The sequence below is a fragment of the Salmo trutta genome, chromosome 7 (assembly GCF_901001165.1).
Source record: "Salmo trutta chromosome 7, fSalTru1.1, whole genome shotgun sequence".
NCBI lineage: Eukaryota > Metazoa > Chordata > Actinopteri > Salmoniformes > Salmonidae > Salmo > Salmo trutta.
In genome coordinates this window covers 46,876,934-46,891,880 of record NC_042963.1, presented here as the reverse complement: position 1 = coordinate 46,891,880, position 14,947 = coordinate 46,876,934, and the positions used below count along the sequence as shown (strand labels likewise).

At 46.9% G+C, this 14,947-nt stretch overlaps 1 protein-coding gene across 1 annotated transcript in view; it reads left to right on the top strand.

Moving 5' to 3' along the window:
- Positions 1 to 14,947, top strand: part of LOC115197540 (cystic fibrosis transmembrane conductance regulator) — an 80,800-nt gene that overhangs the window by 27,558 nt on the left and 38,295 nt on the right. The window contains exons 10-15 of the mRNA XM_029759175.1: positions 2,149 to 2,241; positions 3,519 to 3,695; positions 4,263 to 4,454; positions 8,816 to 8,910; positions 12,946 to 13,032; positions 14,313 to 14,865. Of these exons, the coding sequence (XP_029615035.1) occupies positions 2,149 to 2,241; positions 3,519 to 3,695; positions 4,263 to 4,454; positions 8,816 to 8,910; positions 12,946 to 13,032; positions 14,313 to 14,865 (1,197 nt within the window). The remainder of the gene's footprint in view (positions 1 to 2,148; positions 2,242 to 3,518; positions 3,696 to 4,262; positions 4,455 to 8,815; positions 8,911 to 12,945; positions 13,033 to 14,312; positions 14,866 to 14,947) is intronic.

Here is a 14,947-nt window from a genome sequence, read left to right as displayed (position 1 = left end):
TACAGTCTGGTACAGGGCTGTAATAGTTGGGAGTTGGGTTGGAGAAGCACATGTTGTAGTCATGTTGTAGTCTGTATATAATGAATATAATGTAAATTTGCATGTGGAATGTACAGACTTGAGGAAGTGGAGGGGAAATGAGTGCTTGTTAACAGAGGTTGATGATAACTCTGTTTTTGTCATTGTCAACTCTTGTTTTGTCAGTGTCCCCGAAGGTTATGTCAGTGTCCCTGAAGGTTATGTCAGTGTCCCTGAAGGTTATGTCAGTGTCCCTGAAGGTTATGGCACTGTCCCTGAAGGTTATGTCACTGTCCCTGAAGGTTATGTCAGTGTCCCTGAAGGTTATGTCACTGTCCCTGAAGGCTATGTCAGTGTCCCTGACGGTTATGGCACTGTCCCTGAAGGCTATGGCACTGTCCCTGAAGGTTATAGTACTGTCCCTGAAGGTTATGTCACTGTCCCTGAAGGCTATGTCAGTGTCCCTGAAGGCTATGTCACTGTCCCTGAAGGCTATGTCAGTGTCCCTGAAGGCTATGTCAGTGTCCCTGAAGGCTATGTCAGTGTCCCTGAAGGTTATGGCACTGTCCCTGAAGGCTATGGCACTGTCCCTGAAGGCTATGGCACTGTCCCTGAAGGTTATGGTACTGTCCCTGAAGGCTACGTCAGTGTCCCTGAAGGCTATGTCAGTGTCCCTGACGGTTATGGCACTGTCCCTGAAGGCTATGGCACTGTCCCTGAAGGCTATGGCACTGTCCCTGAAGGTTATGGCACTGTCCCTGAAGGCTATGTCACTGTCTGTGAAGGTTATGTCAGTGTCCCCGACGGTTATGTCAGTGTCCCTGAAGGTTATGTCAGTTTTGGAGATTTTTTGTCAGTATCTGAAGAATCTGTATCTGAAGACTCAGGAATTGGCACAAACACACACACACATACATGCACACAAATGCATGTTCAGACATACGGATCAGTGTTTCCCCTATATTCATTTAGCAGCAGCTATTTAATATTTTATTTTTAATCATTTTCGGGATGGTAAAGTGTTTACAGTGTAAACTTAAACAACTAAAACCAGATATAAAGTATTTAGAGATAATGCAGCTATATATTTTTGAATAAGATTTTTGAATAACAATCACCCAAATAATAACTAGACAGTCAAGGAGAATAAAAAATTGCAAAAATGGCATGGGGCCCTCATTGATTTTGGTATTATGTTTGAGTCACTCATGTAACATAAAACATGGCATAAGCCATGGCAAAATGTGTAGAATTGCAGGAAATTAACTTTAAAACAGCAACATTTTGTCTCTGTCGCCAAGAGGAAGTCCTTTCAAAATGTTGGTTGGAGACTGCGCAACTGGCCACGCCCACTACCACGCTAACTTTGCCACTGCAAAAATCCTAGGTGAAACACTGCAGACGCGTGCACACACACACACACACACACACACACGCAGGCAGGGAGGCATTCAATCACACGCACAAAGAGGAAGTAGAATCTACCTGTTTGAGGTAATGGAGTCATCTTTCCAGTCCAACATCTGGAATCCAAAACACACACAGCTTCCACCCCACCCCACCCCCCAACTGCACCCCAAGACACATACATGCCCTTCATACTGCCCTGCCATAAGGCGCATCAAGAAATAGAGAGAGAGTCCACGGCCAAAAAGGCCATATTAGGGTCACAGTACAGTTGTTGTTGTGTCATTCTTATCAGGGATTCCTCTATCTCCTGAACATGTTGTATATTCTGTCTGTGAGCCAGTACTGCACAAGGCACTACAGTAGGACAACATGTTGTATATGCTGTCTGTGAGCCAGTACTGCACAAGGCACTACAGTAGGACAACATGTTGTATATTCTGTCTGTGAGCCAGTACTGTTTGTTCTCCACTGTGAATGTGTGTGTGTGTGTGTGTGTGTGTGTGTGTGTGTGTGTGTGTGTGTGTGTGTGTGTGTGTGTGTGTGTGTGTGTGTGTGTGTGTGTGTGTGTGTGTGTGTGTGTGTGTGTGTGTGTGTGTGTGTGAGCGTGCGTGCGTGCGTGCGTGCGTATTGAGCTGACTTGTTGTTGCCAAGATAATATTCTTATCTGTTTCAATTTGTAATACATTGGTGGTTTTAACTGTTGTTTTGTCTGTCCTGTAGGAATACCTCTGTAAAGAGGAGTACAAAGTATTAGAGTACAACCTGACCACCACTGAGGTAGAGCTGGTGAACGTGACCGCCTCCTGGGATGAGGTACTTGTGTGTGTGTGTGTGTGTGTGTGTGTGTGTGTGTGTGTGTGTGTGTGTGTGTGTGTGTGTGTGTGTGTGTGTGTGTGTGTGTGTGTGTGCATTCTATTCTTCCTGATAATAATCCTACTATTGTGTAGGTAAAAGGCAATTCATCATCATGACCACAGAACAACGTTATCAGTTTGAAGTGTCGCAGGCAGTACATTTAACTTTATGGACACATGTTATGGCCATCTCAAGTAGGTAAAAAATGATTTGTGTTTAGACGGTGGTAAACTATACCAAACCCATTCTATGCTGGGAAAATCTGGTTAGGAATCCATTCATTTATCACATCCAGGATTCTATCCCAGCGTCTCCTCCTGTGAAAGTTGTTTTGGAAATAGGCCAGAGTTGTCAGACTGGTCTTTATTGTGGACTGCGTGTACGTCAGCTCATTTGAATATGAATGTGACGCAGTGTAAGCTATAGAAGTGAGGGAAGCCCTTGGCATTAGAAGATCACTGACCCATAAAACGTCACCCAGGTCAATGATTTAACAAACCAACCAGGTTCACCGTTTCTCTCCTACAGAACTCTCACCAGTGATTTGATTGCTATGGAAATGTTGATGGATTAGGGGCCAATACTGGCATTTGAGGCCTTTTTTCTTTGGGGCGCAAGAGTCTCCTATTTCTCAGTGATTCCCAGAATCTGACCAAAAAAGACTTTCTCATCTTTCTAATTTTCCCAGCTCGATGGCTGAGACATTTCAGCATAAAGCTGTCATCAGAGCATTGTATCACTCGTCTGTTGTCCCCTTTATGCCCAAATAGTATTTCTAATACAACCAGAGCTGGACACACATGAGCTCACTCTTTCAGACTAGCTGGTCTGGTCATATTGTATGAGAGAAATGTACATTTGATGTAATTGTAACCGATGTGAAATGGCTAGTTAGCGGTGGTGCGCGCTAATAGCATTTCAATCAGTGTCGTCACTCGCTCTGAGACTTGAAGTAGGGTTTCCCCTTGCGTTGCAAGGGCCGCGGCTTTTGTGACGCGATGGGTAACGATGCTTCGTGGGTGTCAGTTGTTGATGTGTGCAAGGGTCCCTAGTTCGAGCCCGGGTTGGGGCGAAGAGAGGGACGGAACCTACACTGTTACATAATGTAAAGCTATTTCTCACCCTCTCTCTCTTCCACCCTCTCTCTTTCTTTCTCACCCTCTCTCTCCCTCTCCCCCCTCTCTCTTCCCCTCCCTCTCTCTCTCCTTCTCCCCCAACTCTGTCCCCCTCTCCAGGGTATCGGGGAGTTGTTTGAGAAGATAAAGCAGGAGAACAAGTCGAACGGTCACCCTAACGGTGACGTAGGGCTGTTCTTCACCAACCTGTATGTCACACCCGTCCTCAAGAACATCAGCCTGTACCTGGAGAAGGGACAGATGCTGGCCGTGGCTGGATCCACCGGCTCCGGAAAGGTACCACTACCACTCAGTCCGTCAGGGAACACTGGGGTGGACGGAGGAGGTCTGGGTTGATTTGATTTGACACGGACAATGTACATTAATCAACATTTCTGTAAATGTGCCAACTGCAGTCCCTGTAATTCTCATATCTCATTATGTCATAGGGTCTTCCATTCCAACGATTAGCCTACTATTGACATTTTCCACTGGAAACACAAAGAAGCAAGTGTTTTCGGTGGGAAATGTTAATAATAACAGATAAAAACGGGTTATAAATGTGTTTTTTGATAGCGACGGACGCATTTTACCTGCCAGCTGGTAAGTAGTATTCCTAGAAATTATAGATCTGCTTTTGTTGACAGGCAAAAACAAATGGTGTGAAAACTGACACTTTAGGTTAGGGTTATTTTCCATTGTCAGGCACCAGAGAGATGCTCAACTAAGGGAGTCCACAAATGTCAGCCCAACAGACTCCTGAAGTTGCGTCTGTAAGCTAACACACACACTAATGTGTGTCTTCCATAGAGATAAAATGTTATTTTATCTGTGTCTGTTGTCTTTAATTCTGTCTCACCCCAGAGTTCCCTGCTGATGATGATCCTGGGAGAGCTGGTCCCGTCAGAGGGGAAGATCAAACACAGTGGGCGGATCTCCTTCTCCCCCCAGACCTCCTGGATCATGCCCGGAACCATCCGTGACAACATCCTGTTTGGTCTGACCTACGACGAATTCCGCTACACCTCTGTCATCAAGGCATGTCAGCTGGAGGAGGTACGGTGGACTGAAATATGTAACCTTGTTGTTTGTGTGTTGCATGTTAACTTGGTTAGAATTCCTTTGGTCTCAGGTCTGGTCTTTGATGTGGTTGTGTCGGATGTTTCTTTACTTTTTCTGCTTTCCTTCGTCTTTGCTTTGTTCTCGCTATTTTTTCCTTTTACCTGAATAGTTTTCTTCTACTCTCTCAGCCTCCCCCTGTTCTGTTGCTACTCTCAACCTCCCCCTGTTCTGTTGCTACTCTCTCAACCTCCCCCTGTTCTGTTGCTACTCTCTCAACCTCCCCCTGTTCTGTTGCTACTCTCAACCTCCCCCTGTTCTGTTGCTACTCTCAACCTCCCCCTGTTCTGTTGCTACTCTCTCAACCTCCCCCTGTTCTGTTGCTACTCTCTCAACCTCCCCCTGTTCTGTTGCTACTCTCTCAACCTCCCCCTGTTCTGTTGCTACTCTCTCAACCTCCCCCTGTTCTGTTGCTACTCTCAACCTCCCCCTGTTCTGTTGCTACTCTCAACCTCCCCCTGTTCTGTTGCTACTCTCAACCTCCCCCTGTTCTGTTGCTACTCTCAACCTCCCCCTGTTTCTGTTGCTACTCTCAACCTCCCCCTGTTCTGTTGCTACTCTCAACCTCCCCCTGTTCTGTTGCTACTCTCAACCTCCCCCTGTTCTGTTGCTACTCTCAACCTCCCCCTGTTCTGTTGCTACTCTCAACCTCCCCCTGTTCTGTTGCTACTCTCAACCTCCCCCTGTTCTGTTGGTACTCTCTCAACCTCCCCCTGTTCTGTTGCTACTCTCTCAACCTCCCCCTGTTCTGTTGCTACTCTCTCAACCTCCCCCTGTTCTGTTGCTACTCTCAACCTCCCCCTGTTCTGTTGCTACTCTCAACCTCCCCCTGTTCTGTTGCTACTCTCAACCTCCCCCTGTTCTGTTGCTAACTCTCAACCTCCCCCTGTTATGTTGCTACTCTCTCAACCTCCCCCTGTTCTGTTGCTACTCTCAACCTCCCCCTGTTCTGTTGCTAACTCTCAACCTCCCCCTGTTCTGTTGCTACTCTCAACCTCCCCCTGTTCTGTGGCTACTCTCAACCTCCCCATGTTCTGTTAATACTCTCTCAACCTCCCCCTGTTCTGTTGCTACTCTCTCAACCTCCCCCTGTTCTGTTGCTACTCTCAACCTCCCCCTGTTCTGTTGCTAACTCTCAACCTCCCCCTGTTCTGTTGCTACTCTCTCAACCTCCCCCTGTTCTGTTGCTACTTTCAACCTCCCCCTGTTCTGTTGCTAACTCTCAACCTCCCCCTGTTCTGTTGCTACTCTCAACCTCCCCCTGTTCTGTTGCTACTCTCAACCTCCCCATGTTCTGTTGCTACTCTCTCAACCTCCCCCTGTTCTGTTGCTACTCTCTCAACCTCCCCCTGTTCTGTTGCTAACTCTCAACCTCCCCCTGTTCTGTTGCTACTCTCTCAACCTCCCCCCGTTCTGTTGCTACTCTCTCAACCTCCCCCTGTTCTGTTGCTACTCTCTCAACCTCCCCCTGTTCTGTTGCTACTCTCTCAACCTCCCCCTGTTCTGTTGCTACTCTCTCAACCTCCCCCTGTTCTGTTGCTACTCTCTCAACCTCCCCCTGTTCTGTTGCTACTCTCTCAACCTCCCCCTGTTCTGTTGCTACTCTCTCAACCTCCCCCTGTTTTGTTGCTAACTCTCAACCTCCCCCTGTTTTGTTGCTAACTCTCAACCTCCCCCTGTTTTGTTGCTAATCTCTCATTCCCAACCCAATTCTCTCTCCTTCTCCCTTGACTCATATGTTCTACTTGACTGTCTACCCTGTAGCCTTTGTGAGGCGTTGATGTGTCATATTTCTCCAGTTTATGCACACACACACACACACACACACACACACACACACACACACACACACACACACACACACACACACACACACACACACACACACACACACAATGCCGTCCCATCCCTGTGTGGAGCCCCAGTGTTAAGTGGTGGGCAGTGTGTTCAAAGTGCTGCCTCAGCAGGGGGGCCGTGTCACTGGATTACTGTCCCAGACACTCCCGTTGCCATGGACACACCACATTATGTCATTGGAACGGAATATCAGCTTGCGCAGAGTCACTGGCATTGATGTAGATTAGACTAGCACTCATTGTCAATCTGTGTATCTGTGTATATTTAGGATCAGGACTTTTTCCTGACTACATGACCTGACCAGAAAACTCTGGGCAGCAGAGCTACTATACAGTAGTTATCATTGGTTTTACATTTTGACTTTTGAGAAGGCGGGAAAATGATTAGAGTGGCAAATTGTCACCACTCATGCCCTGGGGTATTGATGATTTGCCACAGATAAAGTGGATGGTGTGTTACACAATGGCTGTTTGACCAACATCAGAGTGTGTTTAAAGCAAACACTACTGTATGAACATATTTAATCGCTTTGACAGCTCACGATAGTGACCATTCCCTCTTATGTAACGGCAACGTCTACCTTTATCCAAACTGTCAATTAAGTGACTTTAGAAGAGTCATGAATATGGAATCTCTCAAAGTGAGTAATATGACAAAAGAAATCTGGTGTACGTGGTCTGAGACAGAGAGAAAAGAGAGACAGCTGTTTCTGTGTGCCCAGACCAATCAGACTGTGTTTAGTAGGGCTTGTGATTGTGCTGCAGACTATTGTGGCCCGTCCCAGGACCAGACAACCACCATTGGTGGGCTGTATCTTGTAAACCCAAAGTATTTTACACATTTTCACTTTGTTAGCTTGTAGGTTTCAGCTCTAGCCTAACAGTGGATAGATTCCAAATGGCAATCTATTCTCTATAAAGTGCACTACTTTTGACCAGGCTACTGGTCAAAAGAATGGCACTATATAGGGAACAGGGTGCCATTTGGGACAAATACAGTGGTTTTGTTCAGTATGAGACACACAAGGTGCCTTTTGCCACTTGCTGTGTTTTAAGACCTGTTAAACAACATGTTAACTTAATTCCCAATGCCTTCCTTTTGGACAGCGGAAGTAGCATTTAAAAAGGTAGGCGGTTTTATGATGGTAGACTGTTCCATCACTGTATGACTCAATTCATTATTTTACATGTTGGTGTACATGTGCTTCAGACATTTGTGTTTGAAATAATCTAATTAATAATGAACTTATCCTCAGCTGTGGTCGTTTTTCATACTCCTTTTATGTTTCAGTGTTTCTGGTTTGGTATTTTTGATGTGGTGCTATTAGACTTTTGAAATCAAACCATTCTGTCTTTCAGCTTGGGTATTTATTCTGTAAATAGCTTTATTAAATAGCTTTATTAAATAGCTTTATTAAATAGCTTTATTAAATAGCTTTAAGGACATGTGATTTGATTATGCTGCAGCTGTATCCCATTGTGGAAAAGGAATTGGATTTGCAAAACTCAACAAGTTGTACATTTTCAACAGGTTAATTTAATTTCCCATTTAAACACTGGACAGAAAACTAGGGGACGTTAAATTGAGTCTTTACCCAGTTTGTTGTCAACATTCTTTCAGGAGTCATAGATTTCTTTAGCTGCCAGCTCAGTCTGTTATGTCTGTTAACACAGATGTAAACAATAAGGTATTGAACTTTTGATTTTGTTTTCCTCAACACGTTTAGTAGGGCTATGATGTCCCTACTCCCCTACATTTAGTAGGTCTATGATGTCCCTACTCCCCTACATTTAGTAGGTCTATGATGTCCCTACTCCCCTACATTTAGTAGGTCTATGATGTCCCTACTCCCCTACATTTAGTAGGTCTATGATGTCCCTACTCCCCTACATTTAGTAGGTCTATGATGTCCCTACCCCCCTACATTTAGTAGGTCTATGATGTCCCTACTCCCCTACATTTAGTAGGTCTATGATGTCCCTACTCCCCTACATTTAGTAGGTCTTTGATGTCCCTACTCCCCTACATTTGGTAGGTCTATGATGTCCCTACTCCCCTACATTTAGTAGGTCTATGATGTCCCTACTCCCCTACATTTAGTAGGTCTATGATGTCCCTACTCCCCTACATTTAGTAGGTCTATGATGTCCCTACTCCCCTACATTTAGTAGGTCTATGATGTCCCTACTCCCCTACATTTAGTAGGTCTATGATGTCCCTACTCCCCTACATTTAGTAGGTCTATGATGTCCCTACTCCCCTACATTTAGTAGGTCTATGATGTCCCTACTCCCCTACATTTAGTAGGTCTATGATGTCCCTGCTCCCCTACATTTAGTAGGTCTATGATGTCCCTACTCCCCTACATTTCATATTTCAGCTTTTGATTTGTGTGTGTGCGTCTCAAGCATGTATCTAAACCCCCGCTGCTCTCGCCTCAGGATCTGGCCCTGCTGCCGGAGAAAGACAAGACACCCCTTATGGAGGGAGGGGTGACCCTTAGTGGAGGTCAGAGGGCGAGGATAGGTCTGGCCAGGTAGGTACCTGTAGGCACACACCTGTCTTTTAGCATGCATCACTCACCCCCAGCACCTTTCACCGTCTGTCACCATGGCAACATTCATTCATTAAATCTCCCCGTTCATTATATAAGACCCACTATATGTTGAGTCACTCACTCTATGATCTACTCGGCAAAACACTGTGGTTGATTTTTTGAAGTCATGACTAGTGTTGTGACTCGTTAAATGTATGGGACAGTGTATGGATAGTGATTCCTGGTCATAATGCCCTATGAAAAAGATGATTACTACAGTATCAATGCTTTCATCTGACTGTTAGTTCAGATTAGAGGTCTTCTCGGGTCCAAAACGTCAGACCTGAACGGACCCGGTACTCTCAGACCCGAACCTGAATGGACCAGACAACAACCAGACCTAGAACAGACCCGGTACTCTCAGACCCGAACCTGAATGGACCAGACAACAACCAGACCTAGAACAGACCCGGTACTCTCAGACCCGAACCTGAATGGACCAGACAACAACCAGACCTAGAACAGACCCGGTACTCTCAGACCTGAACCTGAATGGACCAGACAACAACCAGACCTAGAACAGACCCGGTACTCTCAGACCCGAACCTGAATGGACCAGACAACAACCAGACCTAGAACAGACCCGGTACTCTCAGACCTGAACCTGAATGGACCAGACAACAACCAGACCTAGAACGGACCCGGTACTCTCAGACCCGAACCTGAATGGACCAGACAACAACCAGACCTAGAACAGACCAGGTACTCTCAGACCCGAACCTGAATGGACCAGACAACAACCAGACCTAGAACAGACCCGGTACTCTCAGACCCGAACCTGAATGGACCAGACAACAACCAGACCTAGAACAGACCAGATTGGACCGAGTGACCAAAAAAATATGTTTATCAGTCAAATTGCTCTTCTGGTTAACCTCTAGAGGACCCCTTCGAGATAAAATCCCGTTAACGGGATTGGTTGGACAACAACCAGTGAGATAGCACAGTGCGAAATTAAAAAATGAATAATCTCAAAATTAAATTTCAAGTATTATACGGCATTTTAAAGATACTCTACTCATTAATCCAATCACATTGTCCGATTTCAAAAAGGCTTTACGGTGAAAGCAAAACATTAGATTATTTTGGGATAGCACATTAGCAAAAAAAAAAAAAAGCAATTTTCCAAGCACGGATAGCCATCACAAAACCAGATATACAGCTAAAATTAAGCACTAACCTTTGACTATCTTCATCAGATGACACTCCTAGGACATCATGTTAGACAATACATGCATTTTTTGTTCGATCAAGTTCATATTTATATCCAAAAACCCAATTGTTACATTGGCGCGTGACGTTCAGAAAATGTTTTCTCCCCATAACTACCTGTGAATAGGCACATACATTTACAGAAGAACTCATAAACGTTGACAAAATTTATAACAATTATTTAAAGAATTAGAGATAATCTACTCCTTTATGCAACCACTTTATCAGATTTCAAAATAACTTTACGGAAAAAGCACATTGTTCAATATTCTGAGTACAGAACTTAGCCTTCAATGCTAAGCTATACAGTTAGCCTACAACCACGGCGTCGACAAATCTCTAAAAATATGTTCGAAATATTTTCTTACCTTTGCTGATCTTCGGCGGAATGCACTCGGAAGGGCACCCACTTCCACAAGAAATGTTCATTTGTTCTGCAAAGCATCATTTATGTTCAAATACGTCCGTTTTGTTGACCCATCCAGAACACTTTACAATGCCATGTGGCGTGGATGCAAATCCATAGACGAAATGGTCAAAAGTTCCATTACCGTTTGTAGAAACACGTCAAACAATGTTTAAAATCAATCCTTTAGGGTATTTTTTAACGTACAATTGTGATAATTTTACAACCGGGCAATAGGTATTCATCCCAGAAGAAAAATAAAAAACAACGAAGTCACGTGCACACGTGTCATAAGACACCTGTCCTCAGACTGGCCAGTGATTGACTGAGCCACAATTTTCTGCCCGGTAACAGGTGACGGATGAAACCAGTTCCTAAAGATTGTTGGCAGCCCATGGAAAAGTTAGGAGGTGCAACGTAAATCCTATGTCACTGTAGTTGAACCTCGGCAAGACGGAGATGCTCTTCCTCCCGGGGAAGGACTGCCCGTTCCATGATCTCACCATCACGGTTGACAACTCCCTTGTGTCCTCCTCCCAGAGTGCTAAGAACCTTGGCATGACCCTGGACAACACCCTGTCGTTCTCCACTAACATCAAGGCGGTGACCCGATCCTGTAGGTTCATGCTCTACAACATTCGCAGAGTACGACCCTGCCTCACACAGGAAGCGGCGCAGGTCCTAGTCCAGGCACTTGTCATCTCCCGTCTGGATTACTGCAGCTCGCTGTTGGCTGGGCTCCCTGCCTGTGCCATTAAACCCCTACAACTCATCCAGAACGCCGCAGCCCGTCTGGTGTTCAACCTTCCCAAGTTCTCTCACGTCACCCCGCTCCTCCGCTCTCTCCACTGGCTTCCAGTTGAAGCTCGCATCCGCTACAAGTCCATGGTGCTTGCCTACGGAGCTGTGAGGGGATCGGCACCTCCGTACCTTCAGGCTCTGATCAGGCCCTACACCCAAACAAGGGCACTGCGTTCATCCACCTCTGGCCTGCTCGCCTCCCTACCTCTGAGGAAGCACAGTTCCCGCTCAGCCCAGTCAAAACTGTTCGCTGCTCTGGCACCCCAATGGTGGAACAAGCTCCCTCACGACGCCAGGACAGCGGAGTCAATCACCACCTTCCGGAGACACCTGAAACCCCACCTCTTTAAGGAATACCTGGGATAGGATAAAGTAATCCTTCTAACCCCCCCCCCCCTAAAAGATTTAGATGCACTATTGTAAAGTGGTTGTTCCACTGGATATCATAAGGTGAATGCACCAATTTGTAAGTCGCTCTGGATAAGAGCGTCTGCTAAATGACTTAAATGTAATGTAAATTTAGTTTTTCAAGGGATTCAAAAGAAAAACTACATTTCTAATTTCTCCCACTTCCTGATTCAAATTTTCTCAGGTTTTTGCCTGCCATATGAGTTCTGTTATACTCACAAACACCATTCAAACAGTTTTAGAAACTTCAGAGTGTTTTCTATCCAAATCTACTAATAATATGCATATTCTATTTTCTGGGCCAGAGTAGTAACCTGTTTAAATTGGGTACGTTTTTCATCCGCCCTTGAAAATACTGCCCCCTAGCCCCAACAGGTTTTAACGAATATGCCTTTATATGTTGTCTAGGCCTTCTATAAGTCAATAAATTCACCTTACTAGTGTAAAATAAATATGCTCTAGGCATGCTTCTACATCTGCATTGCTTGCTGTTTGGGGTTTTAAGTTGGGTTTCTGTGTATGTACTTTGTGAAATCTGTTGATGTAAAAAGGGCTTTATAAATAATATATGCAGAACCCTGGTCGGGTCCACTCGTGTCTATCAGCTGTAGCAACATTGACCCCAGACCCGATGACAATCAAACAGGACCTGACCAGGACCCGAGCAAAAAGGTTGAATTTTGGACCCAGACTCGCTCGAGTCTTGGGTATTCGGGTTCGGGTGGATCCGTGAAGACATCTTGTCCAGCTCCTATAACTGTAGTGTTTTATGATCTAATATCCCTGGTGCTTCTGCAGCCGTTTAGTCCAACATTCTGAACATATGCATTATTTATTGGTTTTACTGTTCCCGGTCTCCATTTGCTCCCACTTAACTGAGAGCATCACTGCCAGTTTGGCTAGATGTATCACTTAAACTGAATTGAATCCCACAAGGTCTTGACTTCCTAATTTACATGCCTGTTTGATTTATTACTTACTTCCAATTATATTTGTGTGTATCTCTGTATGAGTGTGCATCTCTATGTGTGTGTGTGTGTGTGTGTGTGTGTGTGTGTGTGTGTGTGTGTGTGTGTGTGTGTGTGTGTGTGTGTGTGTGTGTGTGTGTGTGTGTGTGTGTGTGTGTGTGTGTGTGTGTGCTTTTACAGAGCCGTGTACAAAGATGCTGACCTCTACCTGTTGGATTCGCCTTTCACCCACCTGGACATTGTGACGGAGAAAGAGATCTTTGAGAGGTCTGTCTGTGGCTCAACACTGAAGCTTTTATATGGGCTGGGGTCTGGGAGATGAGGGTGGGGGATGGCTGGGGTCTGGGAGATGTGGGTGGGGGATGGGCTGGCGTCTGGGAGATGAGGGTGGGGGATGGGCTGGGGTCTGGGAGATGAGGGTGGGGATGGGCTGGGGTCTGGGAGATGTGGGTGGGGGATGGGCTGGGGTCTGGGAGATGAGGGTGGGGGATGGGCTGGGGTCTGGGAGATGAGGGTGGGGGATGGGCTGGGGTCTGGGAGATGAGGGTGGGGGATGGGCTGGGGTCTGGGAGATGAGGGCGGGGGATGGGCTGGGGTCTGGGAGATGAGGGTGGGGGATGGGCTGGGGTCCGGGAGATGTGGGTGGGGGATGGGCTGGGGTCTGGGAGATGAGGGTGGGGGATGGTCTGGGATATGAGGGTGGGGGATGGGCTGGGGTCTGGGAGATGAGGGTGGGGGATGGGCTGGGGTCTGGGAGATGAGGGTGGGGGATGGGCTGGGATATGAGGGTGGGGGATGGGCTGGGGTCTGGGAGATGAGGGTGGGGGATGGGCTGGGGTCTGGGAGATGAGGGTGGGGGATGGGCTGGGGTCCGGGAGATGTGGGTGGGGTATGGGCTGGGGTCTGGGAGATGAGGGTGGGGGATGGGCTGGGGTCTGGGAGATGAGGGCGGGGGATGGGCTAGGGTCCGGGAGATGAGGGTGGGGGATGGTCTGGGATATGAGGGTGGGGGATGGGCTGGGGTCTGGGAGATGAGGGTGGGGGATGGGCTGGGGTCTGGGAGATGAGGGTGGGGGATGGGGTGGGGTCTGGGAGATGAGGGTGGGGGATGGGCTGGGGTCTGGGAGATGAGGGTGGGGGATGGGCTGGGGTCTGGGAGATGAGGGCGGGGGATGGGCTGGGATATGAGGGTGGGGGATGGGGTGAATGGTTAAGGTGAAGAGAGAAGGTTAAGATCAAGGTCTTGTTCTCTTTGACCTATTGAGCAATTGGGTTAGGTGGTGAGGTGTGGGCTTTTTGTGGAAATGTAACTTTGTGTCTGACATTCATGATCTTTCATCTCATTTTCAGACATTTGTGTTATCAGCATCTTTCCTCAGAAATGAGGGCAAGCACATGATTAAACAGCAATGTGAAACTTTTTTTTACAATGTGAATCTCTTCGCGTTCCTAGGAAACTACTTGTTTTCCAAAGGTCACTTCATGCCTGTCTGTTAAAGTAAAGGTTGATAATGTAAACAAAGGATACACGTATTTTCTCTTGCCAGGTGTCTATGCAAACTGATGTCCTCCAAGACTCGTATCGTGGTCACCAGTAAGATGGATCACCTTAAGAGAGCAGACAAGATCCTTCTGCTTCACAACGGAGTGTGTTACTTCTACGGCTCCTTCTCCCAGCTGCAGGCCAAGAGACCAGACTTCAGCTCCCTGCTCCTGGGCCTGGAGGCCTACGACAACATCAAAGCCGAACGCCGCAGCTCCATCCTCACCGAGACCCTCCGACGCGTCTCCATCGACGAATCCGCCATCCTCCGTGGTCCCGAGCCCATCCGCCAGTCCTTCCGCCAGCCCCCGCCTTCGGTCATCAACGGCAACACGGGACCTCAAGGCATCACCATCGCCGGGGGCGACGGTCTCACAGTGGTGGAGAAACGTAAACAGTCGATTATCTTAAATCCATTAGCAACGGCACGCAAGTTCTCCTTCATCGGTACTGGGCCCCAAAACAGCCAGGCTCCAACCCCAGGGTCCACTACCATCGAGGATGGCGTGCGGGAGCTGTCAGAGAGGAAGTTCTCTGTGGTGCCCGAGGATGATCAGGTGAGGGTGCTTTTCTATTTTTTATTTACATAGTGCTCTTAGAGTTCGGTAAGATCAGAGGGGGTGTCTCTTTATTAACAAC